This window comes from Macaca thibetana, chromosome 1, assembly GCF_024542745.1.
Source record: "Macaca thibetana thibetana isolate TM-01 chromosome 1, ASM2454274v1, whole genome shotgun sequence".
NCBI classification, from domain to species: domain Eukaryota; kingdom Metazoa; phylum Chordata; class Mammalia; order Primates; family Cercopithecidae; genus Macaca; species Macaca thibetana.
Window position 1 is genome coordinate 119,820,816 of NC_065578.1, and position 20,248 is coordinate 119,841,063.

General features: G+C 39.5%; 1 protein-coding gene and 1 pseudogene across 3 annotated transcripts in view; one reads left to right on the plus strand and one right to left on the minus strand.

Moving 5' to 3' along the window:
* The window catches only part of LOC126931509 (neuroblastoma breakpoint family member 3-like), an 833,099-nt pseudogene that overhangs the window by 144,078 nt on the left and 668,773 nt on the right, over positions 1-20,248 (minus strand). The gene's annotated exons all lie outside the window — the stretch shown is intronic.
* Positions 995-20,248, plus strand: part of GPR89A (G protein-coupled receptor 89A) — a 55,510-nt gene continuing 36,256 nt past the window's right edge. Inside the window, exons 1-5 of one of the 2 annotated variants that reach the window (XM_050750545.1) lie at positions 995-1,209; positions 9,716-9,775; positions 11,785-11,888; positions 16,574-16,680; positions 17,133-17,234. In XM_050750545.1, the coding sequence (XP_050606502.1) occupies positions 1,168-1,209; positions 9,716-9,775; positions 11,785-11,888; positions 16,574-16,680; positions 17,133-17,234 (415 nt within the window). In that variant the 5' untranslated portion in view covers positions 995-1,167. Of the gene's footprint in view, positions 1,210-9,715; positions 9,776-11,784; positions 11,889-16,573; positions 16,681-17,112; positions 17,235-20,248 lie in introns of those variants that run through there. The other variant, XM_050750554.1, reaches the window with a different exon arrangement.

The following is a 20,248-nucleotide window of genomic DNA, read 5'->3' on the forward strand; positions in this document are numbered from 1 at the left end:
CTTCAGACTCTTAAAGAACTGATCCTTGTTTTGAATTAAAATCTGTCTTCATTTAACTTCCAGTCCTTTGCCCTACAGATAACTGTCAGCGCCACATCAGTTCTACCCATTCTTTCACATGAAGACAGATGTCATGTTCTGAGTCATCTTTCTTCGCCTCCTTCCACCAGCCCTTATCTGGTGACTCACATTTGAGCGAGCTCCAATATGTCTCTGTATAATCTCTTTTTTTTTCTTTTCTTTTTTTTTTTTTTTTTTTTTTTTTTTGAGACGGAGTTTCGCTCTTGTTGTCCAGGCTGGAGTGCAATGGCGCGATCTCGGCTTACCGCAACCTCCGCCTCCCGGGCTCAAGCGATTCTCTGGCCTCAGCCTCCCTAGTAGCTGGGATTACAGGCATGCGCCACCACTCCCGGCTAATTTTGTATTTTCAGTACAGACGGGGTTTCTCCATGTTGGTCAGGTTAGTCTCGAACTTCCGACCTCAAGTGATCCGCCCGCCTCGGCCTCCCCCAAGTGCTGGGATGAGCTACTGTGCCGGGCCTGTAAAATCTCTTAAAAGTGTGGTACACGGAGTGCAGTACTCAACCTGTGGCCTGACTCATATGCAGTACAATATTATCACTAAATTGCTACAGACGGTGTGCTTTTCGTTGTTGTCACAGAAATGTATTTGGTTAGTTATATTTGTTAACGTCTCGTCTGACTTTCCAGTCTTCCCTCACTTTGTGCAATCATATTTGCCGAGTCAAGTAAAAGTTATAACATTTAGGACACAATGCCTGACTTACTATAATTACCATTATTATCTTATGATCTTTACAAAACAGAATTGCCACTTAGGTCTCAGGCCCTACCTCCTTCAGCCTCCGAAATGTTAAAGTTACCTTGCACTGCATGCTTATAGTATCGCCCCTAATAAGCCCCGCTCCTGGGGCCTCCGCGGCTGGAGCCTAGCGTTTGCCCCACCCACGCCGAGCCCGAGGCGGGGCTCCGGATGTAGCCGCTGATTGGCTGGCTGGGGCGCAGCTTGATGGCGTCGGGCTGGAGAGCCGCAGTCCCGGCTGCGGCACTGGGAGAAGGCGGACTGTGTAAGGGGGCCTGTGACCCCAGCGTGCCGTGGCCTCGGGGAGTGGGAAGTGGAGGCAGGAGCCCTCCTTACACTTCGCCATGAGTTTCCTGATCGACTCCAGCATCATGATTACCTCCCAGGTGAGTCACCGCCTCCCTCCCCGACACCCGTCCGCCTCCCTTTCCCGAATTGCCCTCTCAGGTCCTCCGCGGTGCGGGCTGGTCCGGGGTCTGGCGTCTCTCTCTAGCTGCCTGCGCCAGTTACCCCGGGACCCAGAGCGCGAAGAGGGTGTGCGATTTGCTGCCTCCGGTTCCCTCTACCCCGGCTATCAGGAGGCTGGCCTGCGGCCGTCCGCGGCCCCACCCGGCATGCGTCCCTGGAATTTCGGTCCACTTTTGGAAGGGGTCCGCCGGCCTCCACGCTTAGAGCCGGCGCCGCCAGCTAAGGCGGCAGTCCTCAGAGCTCCTCGAAGCTCCTCGAAGCTTCCGGGCTGCGCCGCTGACCCTGGGCTGGGGAAGCCTGTGTGGTTCCGGGCACCGGGTGTGCGGCGCGCCAATCAGGGCTGGATACTGAGGACACGTCAGTGTAGGCTTTGCTGTTAGATGTCAAATCTGCATCCAGGTGTGGAGAAATTTGCTGCTTCAGAGTGTCAATATAAGGTTATACGTATGCTTAAAAGTATAAAGTTTCGTTTTTGCACTGACACCTCATCCTTTATCCTATGCTTACTTACCCACCTTTTTCGGATGTTTTTCTGACCCTCATTTCTTCTCCATTGGTCACCTTCATTTGTTTGTACAGTCAACAAACATTTATCGACCGTTATATAAAGCTCTGAGCGTACAAACATATAAGACATTGTCTGTGCTCAATAGAAGCTTCGTCTAGTGAGCCTCTTGCTTTTACCATGTAATCCATTGTTAATTATTGTTTCTTCCTAGCATTTATCATAGCACTGGCATCATTTATGTATGTGTTTATGATTTTGTTTTTTGAAATCCTGCCTTGTTCATAGCTGTATCTCCACTTTTAAGTGCAGGCATTCAATAAATAATTGTTGGCCAACTGTTAATATTTGTGAAGCTCAGACTACCTATTTACCTTTTTCCCCTCGTCTTTCCAATAATTTGAAGATTTTTTTTTTTTTTTGGTTGTTTTTACTTGTTCTTTCTCTCAAATGGCAAGTAACAGAAACAGTTACCTTTTGGAGCTTAAAGTGAACTAAATTTTTGTTCTTTGATTCAATTTTTGTATTGCTTCATCCTAATACTCGTCTCCGTATAGCGGAGCATTGTCCTTTTCTGTTCAAAAACTTTTACAATGTTTAAGAAGATAAGAAAGAAGGAAAAGCCATCCATGATCCTACCACTCTAATGCAATCTTTTTTTAAAAAAATTTTTTTTAATTTACCACCTTTCTATAGTTTTCATAATTGTTTTTATTGACTGCGTACTATTCAAATGTATTGTTAAAAAACCTGGACATGTAATTCTTCTGCTTAAAACCTTTCTAAGACTACCCAGTGCCCTTGGTGACAACTCAGGGTTATTTTTAACCCTAGTACCAATTTAAGAAAAATAACAATATTTAATTAGCTTTTCTTTTCACTTAGAATAAAGATAAGAATGTCAGTAGAAAATTGGCTTTGCATTGCAGCCTCTAAGATATTTAGCGTGGATATAATTGATACGTTGAACCAAGGAAGTGGCTTTCTAATTTTGTATGCCTTGTAATCATAGACTTTTACTTCACACATGTATCCATATGCAGTAATTGTTAAACTAATGTGGAAGAAAGACCCAAAGATTCCTTTGCATGGAATGTTCTCTGTTCACATATTTATGTGGCTACTTTATCATCATTTCGGCATTAGTAAAAATGTCACTTTAGGAAGGTTTTACCTGATACCCTGCCCACAGCCAAAGTGGCTTTCCATTTCGGCTGCCTTCTTCCTCATTTCCATTTTTAATTTTCTTCTTGGCATTTATTACTATAGTTCATTTGTATGTTCATGTGTTTGTTGTCTGTCCATGAAGTCCAAGACACTGTCTTTCTTGTTCTCTCCTGTATTCACCAGCATCTAGATCAGTTGCGGGCACACAGTAGAGTTGTAGTGAATATGTATTTAATAAAAAGCACTTCTCCAGAGAGGTGCGGTTACCTTGGAAACACCACCATTGCCCCCCGCACCCCTCCCCACTCATTTTTCTGTGTTGTATTAACTGAAAGGTTTATTTGAAATGAAATCTGAAATTAGAGATCCCATATTGAATCTTGCTCACCGCACCACAGGATGAAGTTCACGCTCCTTTACGTGGCTTTTCAGGTCCATTATTGATGGGACCCTCGCTCTTATCAGGTCCCTTATTGATGGGACCCTGGCTCTTCTCTCTTCAGCTGTGGCTTTCACCATTTTATTCTTTAGACTTCCTGAACTTCTTTTAGTTCCCTAACCTGTCCATGCTGTGGTGCCTCCAGATTTCCACACAGTGTGTTTTCTTTTTCTGGGCCTTTTCCTCATATCCTTTTCAGCTTTCAGATCTCAACTTGAACATCCAAGAAGCTTCTCCTAGACTGGACTAGATGTCCCTATACATACTGCCATAGTACCCTTCACCTACTTCCCCTGTAACAACGCTACCACATTGTTTTGTAATTACTTGTTTATCTCCTCCATAGATTATAAACTTTTGAGAGTAGCATTCATGCTCTCTTGTTTGCCATTCTATCCCTTGGACCTGGCACATATTAGGCACTAATAAATATTTGTTAAATGATTAAAAGGGTGAACAAATGATCCAAGAAAGGTGTCTTTTATACTTAATTCTTTAATAACTATCCTGCTGATGGCCATCTTTTTTTTTTTTTAACAGTAGCTAATTTTCAACCCAGAAGTCACTTTTATAAAAGCAACTGTTATCTAACTCATGTTTTGAGCCCTCTGTACAGTCATTAAGACTTATCAGTTCCAGAGTACACTCTTAAGTCCTAAGGTCAAGATTTTACTCTGTACAATTCTGAAAGTATTAAGTCTCGTTTATAATAAGAAGCTATGTGCCAACCTTCTTATTTTATTTGCAAAGCTTCTTATTTTATTTCCATTTTATTTGCAAAGCTATTTGAAATTGCATTTTGCTTCTGCATTCTTTTTGGATCCTCTATAATCTTGCCAGAATTTGTGTTTATCTTGGATGTAAATGAATTCTCCAGCTACTTTTGTGTATGTGTGTAGTTTGAAAGTCTTTTTTTTTTTTTCAACTTTAATTTTATTGTAGATTTGGTACTTGTGCTGGGTATATTGTGGGAGCTGAGGTTTGGGATACAAATGATCTGGTCACCCAGGTACCAGGTACATACTACTCAATAATTGGTTTTTCAGTCCTTCCCCTTTCTCCCCTCCCCTGTCCCCAAGTAGTCTCCAGTTTCGTTTTTTGCCATCTTTATGTTGGTGAGTACCCAATATTTAGTTCCCACTTAGAAGTGAGAACATGGGGTACTTGGTTTTCTGTTCTTGCGTTAATTTGTTTAGGATGATGGCCTCTAGGTGCATCTGTGTTGCTGCAAAAGACATAATTTTGTTCTGAAAGTCTTGTTACACTTTCTTTGTCAATGTGAAAGGAGGCCACAATAAAATATTAAAGGTATATATCTGTTTCTCTTTTCTTCCATTCCCCTCCCCACCATATAAACTTAAAATTTTTGCTTGTTTTCTCTTACTTGTCTAAAGTTCCATTTCACAGCAATCTTGGTGATTTTTTTTTTTAATCATCCATTTCCACTATACATACTACTCTCATTCCTAACTGCCCAACTTCTCTATCTTCAGTTGTGGCTTCATAAGTCATATGAATATGGTCTCTAAACTCTGAATTTACATCTGTCTTTATAGAGTTACCATTGGTAACTCTTTATAATAGCCAAAGGATATCCTGGACATTTTCTCCTAATCTGTTTGATCCTTTCCTTTTCTACTTGATCTAGATGCTTGGATCCAACTTACTTTCTTACACCTGCTTGTTCGTTTACCTTCATATATATACATATATATATATATATAAAGTCCATACTTGGATCATTGTTATAGTTTGTCTACCACTAATACAGAGGCCTGAAAGCTACTGTAGAAAATCACACAGCTGGCCGGGCGCGGTGGCTCACGCCTGTAATCCCAGCACTTTGGGAGGCCAAGGCGGGCGGATCACAAGGTCAGGAGATCGAGACCACGGTGAAACCCCGTCTCTACTAAAAATACAAAAAATTAGCCGGGCCCGGTGGCGGGCGCCTGTAGTCTCAGCTACTCAGGAGGCTGAGGCAGGAGAATGGCGTAAACCCAGGAGGCGGAGCTTGCAGTGAGCCGAGATCGCGCCACTGCACTCCAGCCTGGGCGACAGAGCGAGACTCCGTCTCAAAAAAAAAAAAAAAAAAAAAAAAAAAAAGAAAATCACACAGCTGTGTAGTTTGCCAATGCCATGAGTTTAACCCTCAGCTCACTGAATTATTCCTTTTCTTGACCTTAATCAGCTACTTGTTTTATTCCCCTCAAAGTTTGTCTGAATCTTTGTCAAAGCTCCCTTTTCTATACTCACCTGTCTTACTCTTAGCAGATAACCTTGCCTCATACTTACTCAACAAAAGTGAAGCCAAAAGGTATGATCTCCTACTATGAGTACTTTCTGCATAATCTAAAAGGTTATCTGTGTTCACAACCATTCTCACCTCCTTTCCTCCCATTTCAGAAAACGGGGTTCCCCTACTCCAGTTTAAGTCCATTCTCCCTACCTTTGATCTTAGAGTAGCTTATTTTGAAGTGGTTAAAAGCACAGATTTTCTAAACAGCCAGAGTCAATAAGAGCTGAAAACATATTATTTTTTAAAAAAAGCACAGATTTTGGAGTCAAACAGGCTTGAGTTCAATCTTGATTCTGATACTTACTATAAATTGATTAACTTCTCTAAACCTCATCTTCCTCTGTGAAAATAGGACAATCAAACTTACCTTACTGGGTTTTTAATGATTTTTATAAGATTATAATGCTAAGTACTACTTAGAGAGCCTGGAATATAGTAAATGCTTAATAAAAGTTACCTAATAATAATAATAAATTAATAGTATCAGTTCATCCTCTAGCATTCCATCATCCTTCTCATCTTTTTCTCCTTACTTGACTGCTTTCTTTCCCCTTGGCCAATAAACTGTCCCTTTATTCCATATTCTTCTCTAGCCTATTATCTAGTGTTCTCTTTTTTTCTCATTCCTGGCCCTCCCTGGAGTAATTTGCATTTACTATCCCCACTGGTTTAGCTCCCATTCATTCTGACCTGCTGCACTCTGGTTCCTGCCCCTACCTCACCTTTCAAACTGTGTTCCTTATCCTCTAGTGTTTTCTTCTTGGCACATTGCTCTCCTTACTCTAGATACTGTTCCCGGGTGATCTCATGTACTTTGATGGTTTCAACTCATAAGTATATCTTAGACCTGCCTTCACAATCTGTCTTTTATTCAGGTGCTTGCTGGATATCTTGACCCATCTTGCTGGCTGTCCCTCAGGCCCTTAGTGTGTTCAAAATGAGCTCATCATTTTCCCCATCCTCTGCCCCCTTTCCTAAACCTCTTCTTTCTCCAATATTCTTAATATAAATTGGGTAGCTTCACTATTCATCCTGTATTCCAAATTATCATCCTTGACTTCTCCCTGCTGATTTTACCTTCTAAATAGTTCTCAAATCTGTCGTCTCCTCTTCTGTCACCAAATGTCTTAATTCAGGGCTTTATCATCTTTCATCTGAACTCCCATAACACATTTCTATGATGCTTCTCTTCCTACAATGTTATTTCCTTCAAATGTGTCTTCCACACAGTCACCATACTGCTCTCTATAATATACAACAAATCAGACCATGCCATTTCCCTGCTTAAATAACCCTCACCACCTACAGACTATAATCTTAGGGTGGCCTTCAAAGCTCTCAGTGGTTGGACATCCACTCCTCTTGTCTAGCCTCATTTTTAACCTCTTCCTTCTTTGAATTTCATCTTCTAGCATCTCCAAACCATGTGTAGTTCCTGGCATATACCACGCTTTTCACTCTGCGCCTTTACTCATGCCCTTTGCTATCTGGAAAGCCCTGTCCTCCTACCCCTACCACCTGTTTTTACCCTACTTGATTCTTTTTTTGTTCATTTGTTTTGTTTTGAGACAGGGTTTCGCTCCGTCACCCAAGCTGGAATGCAGTGACGTGCTCACGGCTCACTGTAGCCTCCACCTGCCAGACTCAAGTGGCCCTTCCACCTCAGCCTCCCCATAAGCTGGAACTACAGGCACGCACCACCACACCTAGCTAATTTTTGTATTTTTTGTAGAGATAGGGTTTCACCATGTTGCCCAAGCTGTTCTCGAACTCCTGGGCTCAAGCGATCCACCCACCTTGGCCTCCCAAAGTGCTGGGATTACAGGCGTGAGCCACTGTGTCCAGCCTCCCTACTTGATTCTTATCCTTTGAGAGGGTGGTTTTTAACATGTTAGGAGTGGTGGAAACCGTTGAGTATGTGATGAATACCTTCAACCACTCTAGAAAAATGCACATAATCCCAAAATTTGCACACAATATCAGGTTGTAACTGCAAATTAAAACTTCCTTCAGCTCAAGCATTATCTTCTCCAGAAAATCTGTCCTAAGCCCCTACAGATTGGTTTGGTCTCCCTCTTTCATATTGTTTTACAATATCGTGTATGTATTTCTATCATTGCATATCCATATTATGTTATAGTTATTTATGTAGTATCTTCACTATATTGTGAGCTTGTAAAGGGTAGTAACCATCCTACTTATCTTTGTATCCTCAGCACCTAGCATAGCACATCGGAGTTATTACAGAAGATTTAAGATTGAATGCTGAAGAATAAACCATCTTTTATGTAGACCACTTAGCCATTCAGCAAGCACTTATGGAGAGCCTGCTATATACCAGGCTTTGTGCTGGATGCCAAGGATACAAAGATTACAAGACAAACATGGTTTTTGTCCTCATAGAGCTTATAATCTAATGTCAAAAAATATTTAAATCAGGCATTACAAAACCGTATGGTAAGCACTTTGATGAGGGAACTACGATGTAGAATAAGATTATATAAAAAGAGCAATTTATCTGTGTTTGGGAGGGCAGCGAGGGCCTTCCAGAAGGAGTAAATAGCATAACTGGGAGAGGGTTGGAGAGAAGTTCCTGTCAGAGGACATTTACAGAGGTCTCGATGTGAAAGAATATGGGTCTAAAGAACCAAAGGAAGTTCCAGGGGGCTGAACACATGAGTTTGCTAGGCAGCAGGGGCATGATAAGAAGCTAAAGTAGTCTGTGCTAAACTACTGAGTTTACACTTGCTCAGTAAAGTAGTCCCTAGGAAGACATAAAATCATTTTCTTCATAAAGGTCCTAGCCAGTTTAAGAAGAAAAGATTAGTCGTGTCAGTGTGTGTCTATGTATAGAAAGTTCTATTTACTACAGACCAGCTTTGTCAGCTGTCATGTGGCTATGGTCTCTGCCAGTTTGAAACAAAACTGACAAAAGAGGGATCCTGCAATCTCTCAGCTTTACACTGAGATGAAAACCACTTTATGTAGATTAGGCAGGATGGCGGAGAAGCTAAGAAAACTCTCTGAAGGAAACAGATATAAAACACATTAGGCTTTCTACTGCTCGTCTGCTTTTGGTCTCAACTCCTTTCCCGTGAAGTTTTTATTTTTTAAATTGATTTATTTTTATTTATTTTTTGAGACAGGGTCTCACTCTGTTGCGCAGGCTGGAGCACAGTGGTGCAGTCATGGCTCACTGCAGCCTCAACTTCCTAGGCTCAGGTGATCTTCCCACCTTTGCCTCCCAGGTGGCTGAGACTACAGGCAGACCCCACCACCCCCAGCTCATTTTTATGGGTGTGTGTTTTTTTGTAGAAACGGGTTTTCACCATGTTGGCCAGGCTGGTATTTTTTTTTAAATACTTGCAGTCAGGGATCATCCGTAAGAAGCAAATCTCACTCTGACTCCTTTTCTTTTTTTTTTTTTGAGACCGAATCTCACTCTATCACCCAGGCTGTAATGCAGTGGCGTGATATTGGCTCTCTGCAACCTCCGCCTCCCAGATTCAAGCTATTCTCATGCCTCAGCCTCCGGGAGCAGCTGGGATTACAGGTGTCCACACTCAGCTAATTTTTGTGTTTTCAGTAGAGATGGGGCTTCGCCATGTTGGCCAGACTGGTCTTAAACTCCTGGCCTCAGGTGATCTGCCCACCTTGTCCTCCCAAAGTGCTGGGATTACAAGTGTGAGCCACCACACCTGGCCGCTGATTCCTTTTCTATTTGCGAACTTCTCTGACTCATGTAATTATTATCATAAGATTATGGGAAAATATGTACTTCCATTTTTGTCTTGAAGCATACTCTGTAACATGTATAACTTCAAACATCCAAGAACATTTAAACATTTATTTCCAATGTCATGAGCTTTAATAAGTAGGTCTTATAAGAGTGGATCTTATCTTTAATCCCTGAAATAAGTTAACCGTCTAGTTAGCAGACCTGTTTTATAGAAATGTTTCTATAAAACATTTCTCAGAAAAAATATATATTGACATTCTATCTTCTTTCCCTTCCAGATACTATTTTTTGGATTTGGGTGGCTTTTCTTCATGCGCCAATTGTTTAAAGACTATGAGGTGAGAAGAAATAATTTTGTCATACTTACACTATATGAATTTAGATTGACAAGAAAAATGTCTCCATTAAAGAAACATTATGTTCATTTCCAAGATAGGAAGCTGTTACCAAATAAGTACTATATAACTATTAGATTGGAGAATATAATTAGGCTTAATTGATTTAAAAGGGGGGAAAAAAGGCAAGCCAAATGTAGCCCAGAAGTTAGGAGAAAGGAATGTTATGCCTTAGTCGTATCAGGATATGCACCAATAGCAAATAGTTATTCTGCAGGAGAGAATTTAATTCATAATGTCTCACAAATGTTCCCTTTCATTTGTCTATCTGGCCTGAATTGCCAGTCTTATATTCTAAGTTAATACCAAAATCCCAAGGCTATCAGGGGAACCAGCCCCCAATATTTCAACATAGGTTCTTTCTGTTTTCCCTAAGTGTCGACCGGTCTCAGAAATAAAGAGTACAAGAGAAAAATTTTATAGCTAGGCCTCTGGGGGTGCCATCACATATTGGTAGGACTGTGACAGCGACCCTGAGCCACAAAACCAGCAAGTTTTTATTAGGGATTTCAAAAGCGGAGGGGGTGTATGAATAGGAAGTGGGTCACAGAGGTCAGTGCTTCAGATGCAATAAAAGATCACAAGGCAGAGGCAAAAATTAGAATTACTGATGAGGATCTGTGTCCTGCTGTGCACTCATTGTCTTGATAAACATCTTAACAGGAAACAAGGTTCCAGACCTGACAACTGGTCTGACTAGAATTTTCCAGGCTGGAATTTCCCAATCCTAGTAAGCCTGAGGGCATTGCAGGAGACCAAGGCGTATTTCAGTCTTATCTCAACCGCATAAGACAGACTTCCTAGAGCGGCCCTTCATAAACCTCCCCCTAGGTGTGCATTCCTTCCTCAAGGTTATTCCTTGATGGGAAAAGAATTCAGCGATATTTCTCCTACCTGCTTTCTGCAAGAAGAAAAATATGGCTGTATTCTGCCCGACCCCGCAGGCAGTCAGACCTTATGGTTATCTTTCCTTGTTCCCTGAAAATCGCTGTTCTGTTCTTTTTCAGGGTGCACTAATTTCATATTGTTCAAACACACATGCTTTACAAACAATTTGTACAGTTAACGCAATCATCACAGGGTCCTGAGGTGACATACATCCTCAGCTTACAAAGATGACGGAATTAAGAGATTAAGACAGGCGTAAGAAATTATAAAAGTATTAATTTGGAGAACTAATAAATGTCCATGAAATCTTCACAATTTGTATTCGGAGATTGCAGTAAAGACAGGTGTAAGAAATTATAAAAGTCCTAATTTGGGGAACTAATAAATGCCCTTGAAATCTTCACAATTTATGTTCTGCCACAGCTTCAGCCGGTCCCTCCATTCGGGGTCCCTGACTTCCCGCAACACAAAGCTGGTATTTTTATCTTAAGCTTTGGATTCAGAAGATCACCATCCTAGACTGGACATTTCCTAGTTAGTTCTAATTAGTAATAAGATCAGGGGTTATAGTCTACATTGGGTCATTTCTAGGATGTTCTCCATTAAACTTTCTCGGGGAGTTTACTGTCTGAAAGAGCCTGGAATTCTGGAGATTTTCTTCTGCCCAATACTTTAAGGCCTCCCAGGGGAGGTTCCAGAACTGATCCAGGATCTGCAGAGTGTTGAAGAACCCCTTTAAACATTAACCATTATATATGAATCTGTCAGTTTTTTGTCAGTGTGCATCAGGAATTCTAAGTGCTACCTATGACCTTGTCACTTCATCTTCTTGTCCTCAAAATTCGTCATCCACAAGAGGATGCTGGTAATAGTGACTCAAGATTCAGAAGTGCCACCTACTTTGGTCTTTTTCTTTAGCTCCAGGCAAGTTGCTATTGTGGCCCTACTTCCAGTGACTTCAGAATTTCCTCAAAATAAGTTTTCTGACTTGTAACCAGAAGGAGGTTATCAGTTCAGTTTTTAAACACGGAAATAACTTCTAGTCTCTATTTGGCTTTTAACAGATACGTCAGTATGTTGTACAGGTGATCTTCTCTGTGACATTTGCATTTTCTTGCACCATGTTTGAGCTCATCATCTTTGAAATCTTAGGAGTATTGAATAGCAGGTGAGTAAGAGTACTGAATAACTCCTCTTGAAGAGTTCTGTGCTACATTCTTTACGGTGGAAAAGCTATCTGGATCTCATAACTGAGATAAAAAAGAAACACTGTGTTAATAATTTAGTCTCAGTAACTACAATGATCATAGCAGATATGGGTCACAGCCACCTAGTAGCTGGTTTGACAAAGATTATGAGAAACCAGGAAAGAAAAGATCTGACCATTAACTCTGAAAAACTCATTGGAGTGAGGCTGTGAAGCCGCAGACTAGGCTTCACTCCTAGAAGCTTTATTTTTCCGGGACTGCTCGCTGACTGAATCCCAGTAACAGCCCTTCACATTGTTCTGCTGATTGAAAATCTCTACCTGAAAAGGTTAGAATTCCTCAGAGATACTTAATGATCTCTCTGAAGACTGAGCTCCAGTTCTTACTTAACTTAGTTACTTTTATTGATTTTACAGTCATGGTCAAGTTTGGTTGAATTTAAAGTGTTTCTTAAAACACTTTTTAAAAGTAACTCTTTACTCCCTTCCGAATAATAGACCTGTTAGTTTATTAGACAGTCTATCCGAAATATTTCTTGCTTGTTAATCTGCAAGCTTGAGAATTTTTTTAGCGGCATTTATGTGTAGGGTTCAACTATGCTATGCAGGCTTTGTTGTACTTTTTTATCACTACCTGGAAAAACCTTTAAGAGTAAAGTAGTCTTTCACTCTAAAGTTAGGACTCAGCACCAAGGTAAGTTCATTATAGACCCCTGACACTTGAGACTTGTAGAGAGACTGTACTCTCAAATCCTTTGATAATCAGAGTTGAAAACAAAATTTGAATTAAAAAGAAAAACTTACTGTACAAATGGTTAATCACAAAACATTGAAAGGTTAAAAAAAGAGAGAGGGGCTAGACACAGTGGCTTACGCCTATAATCCCAGCACTTTGGGAGGCTGAGGCAGGAGGATCGCTTAAGTGCAGAGGTTCAAGGCCAGCCTGGGCAACAAAGTGAGACCCTGTCTCTACAAAAAAATTTTTAAAAATTAGCAGAGGGTAGTAGTACACACCTATAGTCCCAGCTACACTAGATGCTGAAGCAGGAGGATCCCTTGAGCCCAGGAGTTTGAGAATGTGCAGTGAGCTGTGATCACTGGATAAGACAGTGAGACCCCATCTCTTAAAAAAAAAAGAGTGAGACAGAGAGAATCAAGAGTTGATAATAATGGTCTCTTGATAGAACAATGAATAACATGTATTATGGTAAAATAGAAGTATGTTCTGATTCTCCTACTTTTAAACTTTAATAATCCAAACCTTTTTTTGGATGAGCTAGATATAGATCCTATGACTATACAGAATAGACAAGTATTATTTTACATAATGGTTATTAAATTTTATTATCACAACCTGCATCTTTCACTGCTATTTAAGCAGGGGTTGGCAGACTTTCTTCTGTAAAGGGACAGATAGTAAATATTTTAGGCTTCTGTGGACCAGAAGGTTTCTATTGCAACTACTCAGCCCTGCTGTTGTAGAGCAAAAGTAGTCATAGGCAATATATAAACAAACGAGCATGACCATGCTGTAATAAAACTTAATTTGTAAAAGCAGGTGGCTACCAGGCCATAGTTTGCCAACTACTCATCTAAATATAGATACAGAGGATTCAGTTATTCTAAAGCTATAGTTTTGTTTTTGGTAGATGATGTCCCCCAACTTTTAACTTATAGTTAATAACCCATATAGTAAGAAACATCAGTCATACTGTGGTGTATATTTCTTAAATTTCTTAGTTAGTTAAAGAGAATAAGAAGTAGCATTGCTGAAATCTGGTTCTTCTTTGTGTGTTATATAGAGGATTGGGTTTGTTCAGTCTGAGACATGTCTTCAGTTATACCTGTTTTTTCATGCTAGTGTTTCACCCAATTATGGAACACAAATGTGAACCTTGATGATGTAGTATAACTGTCCATTGACTGGACTCAGAATCGTTTTGAAAAGAAAATCTTGGCCAGAATATTCCTTTGACTCGCCTTTGAGCAGAGATTGTATGACTTCCTATCCAAATGTGTCATCTTGTTGGGATCCTTAATTTTTTCAAGAGAATATCACTTTACTCTCAGCTCAAAAGATTAAATATAGATTTAATCTATATTTAAATAGTTAAAACATGTGCTTCACTTTTAATAGGCAGTCCGTACTGCCAATTAAAGTTGCACTTGTTATTTCAAACCCACTGCCTCCCAGAATCTTTCAGAAGCTCAGCTGAAATACTATGTAGAATTGCCTGGAGGATGCCCAGCTTGTTTCCTTCTCTAAATGCTCTAAAGTAGGTTAACCTAGAGGAGCGAAAAGCTGTCAACGTATCTAGTCTAAATGGTATTCATTCCCTATAGGGTAGCTTTTACTGAATGGCTCTTTGTTTTGTGATGCCTGCCATCTGTACTAAGGAAGGAACAGTTAGAAACAGCCCTCTGAAACTGATATTTCTCTTGAAAGGATGTTGTTGAAGACACTGTTTTTTTTTGTTTTTTTTTTGTTTTTTTTTTTTTTTTTTTTTTTTGAGACGGAGTCTCGCTCTGCCACCCAGGCTGGAGTGCAGTGGCCGGATCTCAGCTCACTGCAAGCTCTGCCTCCCAGGTTCATGCCATTCTCCTGCCTCAGCCTCCCGAGTAGCTGGGACTACAGGCGCCTGCCACCTCGCCCGGCTAGTTTTTTGTAGTTTTTAGTAGAGACGGGGTTTCACAGTGTCAGCCAGGATGGTCTCCATCTCCTGACCTCGTGATCCGCCCGTCTCGGCCTCCCAAAGTGCTAGGATTACAGGCTTGAGCCACCGCGCCCGGCCTGAAGACACTGTTAATTGCCTTTGCATTTTCTTCTTTATGAAATCTTTGAAGAAATTTCATTGTAATCTTGGTAATAATTCAGTAACAATAAATGATAATTATGCTTCTTTTGAGAAATTAATTTGTTATTTTCTTGCAGACACAATGATTTTATCTAACTGATCAAATTTTTTATTTCACATTGACCATTAGAAAACTTAAAGCTAAATTTATGACCTACCCATAGCAACTTTCTAGAATTCTATTTTATAATAGCCACCCCAATATTTTACCTATCTGTTACCATTGTTGTTCATATTTCCTTATAGTTCATTTCATCATCCTGTATTTTATTTATTTTGTAAGCCATTTAACCACTTATGCCTTTTTTGAAACAAGGCCTAAGTAAATGTAAAATCAGTAAATACAAAAGACACCATCAAGAAAGTGAACAAACATTCCAAGAACAAGAAAACATTTTTATAAATTGCCTGTCTGATAATGGACTGGAACTTGTATCTAAAATACACAAAGAATTCTTACAGTTTAATAATATAATACAATTTAAAAATGAATAAAGGATCTGAATAGGCATTTCTCCAAAGATGATATAGAAATGGCCAGTAAGCACATATAAATAGATGCCCAGTACCATTAACCATCAAGGAAATGCAAATCAAAACCACAGTGAGATACCACTTCACACACACTAAAATGGCTATAACAAAAAAAAAAAAAAAAAAAGACAATAACAAGTGTTGGCGAGGCTGAGGAGAAATTGGAACTCTCATACGCTCCTGAGGAAAATGTAAAATGATGCAGCCACATTGGGAAACAGTGGGAGTACCTCAAAAGATTAAATATAGATTTATCATATGACCCAACAATTCCACTCCATTTTTACCTAAAGAGAAATGAAAACATAGTCCACACCAAAATGTATACACACACATTCATAGCATCTCTATTTATAATAGCCAAAAACCCAATGTCTTCAATTAATAAATCCAGAAACAAAATATAATATATCCATATAATGGGATGAATATTGTTCAGCCATAAAAGGAATTATTGATAGATACTACAACATATCAATTAATGATAGATACTTGCAAACATTATGGTAAGTAAAAGAAGCCAGTCATAAAAGATTATGTATTGGTGGTTTCCTAGAAACAGAAAGTATATTGGTGGTTTCCTAGAGCTGAGGAGGTTAGGGAGAAAAGGAGTGACTGCTAATGGGTACAGGATTTCTTTATGGCCTAATGAAAATGTTCTAAAATTGATTGAGGTGATGTTTGCACAGCTCTGAGTATATGAAAACCATTGAATTGTACACTTTAAATGGGTAAATTATATCTCATTAAAACTGTTATAAAAAGTGCTAACAAAAAGTTTTAACAAAATACATCTTATAAATTAATAAAAGTAATTCATGCAAATCAGGTGTTTATATCAAGAGTACAAAAGAAATATTTTTGAGCCTTTATAGCATTTATTACTGTTAACATTTATTTTCCTTTAATTCTTACATTGGAATAAGATTCCTAGGGGAGAATAAAACAATAGTCATTCTACCAGCAATGTCTTATGTTGATACATGTTAGTGGTATATGTTGCCCATGAATATATCAAAAACATAAACATTCTTATTTTAATATATGAAATTCTTCAGAGGTTAAGATGGTCATATATACCTTTCAGAAATTTGTGTTTTTTAATCTCTACAAATGAGTAGATTTTAAGATTAGGCTGATTAGATAGGATATATTCAATATTGAGTCCAAAGAGCAAAAGACCCTTTGGAAGACTAAAGAGAAAGAAATTTGCTGTCCTCTCTCCCTCCTAGTGACAGTCTTTGACATTTATTTCAGCTCACGTTATTTTCACTGGAAAATGAACCTGTGTGTAATTCTGCTGATCCTGGTTTTCATGGTGCCTTTTTACATTGGCTATTTTATTGTGAGCAACATCCGACTATGTAAGTATTTTGCCCTCTCAGTCAGCACACAGATTGAGATGAGTATTTGAGGGGACTTAGATTGTGAATAGCTTCATTTCTACATTAACTTTCAGTAGCTACCGCTATTTGAGGACACCTCACACACAACATCTTAAAAATAAATATAAAATAAATATTGAATGAATTGGCACAAAGTAAATATTAAGTGAATGATTAGGTTATTTGTTCTGCCACAGCTTTATTTTTCTACCTATTAATAATGTTTCATTTAATTCATCCCACATGTTAAATTCAGCTAAATTTCTCTTACGATGGTAAGGATGCTTTCACTAAAAATTATACTGTTCATCACTCATTTGCCAAGTGAATTAGCAACCAAATATTAATTAGCATTATCTTATATTTTTAAATAGAGCAAGCTCTTTAACCTATATCTGTTTTTCCTAACAGTTTTGTCTCCTCTGTCTCAGTGCATAAACAACGACTGCTTTTTTCCTGTCTCTTATGGCTGACTTTTATGTATTTCTTCTGGAAACTAGGAGATCCCTTTCCCATTCTCAGCCCAAAACATGGTGAGTATATATGGGAGGGCAGAAGAAGGGAGGGAGAAGCTTTGTTTAATTTTCTGATTTCAAAAACATTTAATTAAATTTCTTGGGGAAAAATTTATTTGGGGAAATAATTCATTAATTCATAGGTTCTTGGGATTGGGAAAAAAAATTTCTGATTTTGAGGAGGATAGCAAGCTATTTCTCTGAAAAATGTCTGATTTTGAATTACATTTTCTCCTTCTAAGAGATAACTAATGCTGGTTTTGGAACTCACTTCTATCATTCTAAAGTAGGAATTTTTGACCTTCCTTTACTGAATATACTTACTTAAAGGGTATAAGGAAAGAGAACGGTGTCTAACTCATATTGTATATAGAACTACAGGAATATATTTGTATGTGTATTTGGAGGTAAGGTATCAATGTACTTTTATCAGATTTCCAAAGGGGTCTGTGACCCAAAAGGTAAATGGCCACTGTTTAAGGGATGATAAAGATACATTAGGGAAGCATACGTATGTGGGGAAAGGTGACATAAAACGCCCACAATTCGTAGGTAAAGAAAAGCTTTCCAAGAATCGGTGTCTCCCCTCTAACAAAAAAAGTTTATTTTAAAACGAGATTTGGCAGAGCCCTAATTTTTAAGTTAAAATCAATGAACAAAAGTACCTCAGCTAATAAGTCCTTCCAGAACTATTTCAGAAGTATGTATGAGTCTATCTTAAAAAGATTAGAGAGCCCATCTGTAATAAATATATTGCAGCTTTCATGCTAGAACCTTTTCAAAAATATATTTATACCTGTTCATTCACCATCCTGCCATATTATCAGGGTTCTTATTGCAGAAAACAGAATCTACTGTAACTAATTTAAAGCAGAAAGTGATTAATTATACAGTGTCAGGCAATTTATAGACTTTCTAGGAAAGCAGGAATGCAAAGCTTAACTGCTGTATGATGAAGAGAAATACCCAACTATGCCACAATACTAAACTAGAAAACCTCTCTGAAGTCATCACATGCTACTCAGGGTCTATGACATCAGGGACCTCAGTCCCAGCTGTTTGAGCTCCTAAGTGCTATCACCACCCCTACATTGTTCATTTCTGCGTCTGAGGCCTCACATGGGCCTGGTTTTTTGGTGAAACCTAGGTAACATTTAGAACCTTAGCCTCAAGGAAGTCTGAGAAGGAGCATTTGGCTTTCTAAACTCTGTAGTACCAAAACAAATGCTAGAAAAGGATATTGGAATTAATGTTGAATGAGCCAGTGTCCATTATAGAATCTGCCGTACCTCCCACACACCCTTCTATCTATACTCATTGCCTATAGCAGGAATTTCGGGAGAGAGAGGTTATGAGACTCCTGCAGTAAGGTCAGAGGAGATAGGCAGTTTTGAAAAGCATATGCAGTACCAAATAAATAGTTGTGTATTTTTAAAATAAGAATAACTGTTTCAAGATTTCAAATAATGTTAAAGGCCAGAAAACTTAACATAACACCAGCCTACCAAAAACATTCAAACTCTTAGGTGGCGTATGAGACCTTTCATGGCCTGGCTACTGCTCTCTATACATGTTGCATTCTCCAGTCCTATGAAGTTATTTCAAGTTTATTTATTTATATTCTTTTTGAGACAGGTCTCACTCTTATTCAGGCCCGAGTGCAGTGGTGTGATCTTGGCTCACTGCAACCTCTGTCTCCCAGGCTCAAGTGATCCTCCCACCTCAGCCTCCTGAGTAACGGGGACTACGGGTGAATGCCACCACACCCGGCTAAGTTTTGTGTTTTTTCGTAGAGATGGGGTTTCTCCACGTTGCTCAGGATGGTCTTGAACTCCTGAGCTCAGGGGATTGACCCACCGTGGCCTCCCAAAATGCTCACAAGTGTGAGCCACTACACCCAGCCTCAAGTTTCTAGAGCTGTTCTATCAGCCTGGACAATCCTTCACCAACCCTGTCTACCTAGAAAATGCCTATTTATCCTTTCTAGATTCAACTCTTGTCAATTCCTTTAGGAAGATTTTCCTGGCCAGCATTAGGAGATATTAATTGCTCCCAACTCAAGGTATCTATATCATCTATAAAACTTACAATTTCATGTTTCCTTTTCCAACTTCCTCATCAACCTGTGGGCTCCCTGAGATCAGAAAACTACATGTTATTTGTCTTTGTATCCCTAGTGCCTAGTGTGGAACTTAACACATAACGAGTGTTTTAATACATGTTCTTTGAATCAGTGAATGGAAGAAAATTGAGTCTCTCCAATGTGGTAAATGAGTTTACTACTTTAACACTCTGGATAGGAATTTAGGAAACGCTAATGTGATCAGCATGCCTATGTCAATGGTCAGCGAAAGGAAAGACTTGCACTAAAGAGTCCTGGTAGTATAGTTCTCATATAAACCTGTTTCAAAGAAACCCACAGACAGATACATTTATCTGTGATGGTAGAAGTCAGAGAGAAGAGTTACAAAAGGGCCCCAGGGCTGCTGACAAGGCAAACACAGGCTCACATGCAATACAAAGACCTGACTCTGACACCTTTCTCCAGCTTTCTCCTGTGTGCATTCAGCTCACATGACCAGTGCAGCCAGGACACACCAAAGGGAAGATGAAGGCCATTGTATCCATTGTCCTTTAATCCACCCCTTTTTCTAAATTCTGTGGGATGACCCTGAAAAGGACACTGAGAGAGAAAGCTAGGGAGACAGTTTCAGCTTTCTTCTTTCCATCGTACTCCAATAGGCATTACAGTTTTATGACTGAATATTCAGGTATCTTAATTTACTTAACCCTCTAAGATAAGTAAGGAGGAAGAAAAGTTTAGATGGTAGCCAAGAAGCAACCAGCCTTACACTACCTTCCTAGAGCTTTCCCAGGACTGTCCCAACAACCACTGTAGTTGTTTATTGCTGTGGAGACCACCCAAAAAATGGGCTGGGCAGGTTGGCTCACCCCTATAATCCCAGCACTTTGGGAGGCCAAGGCAGGGAGATCACTTGAGGCCAGGAGTTAGAGACCAGCCTGGCCAACAT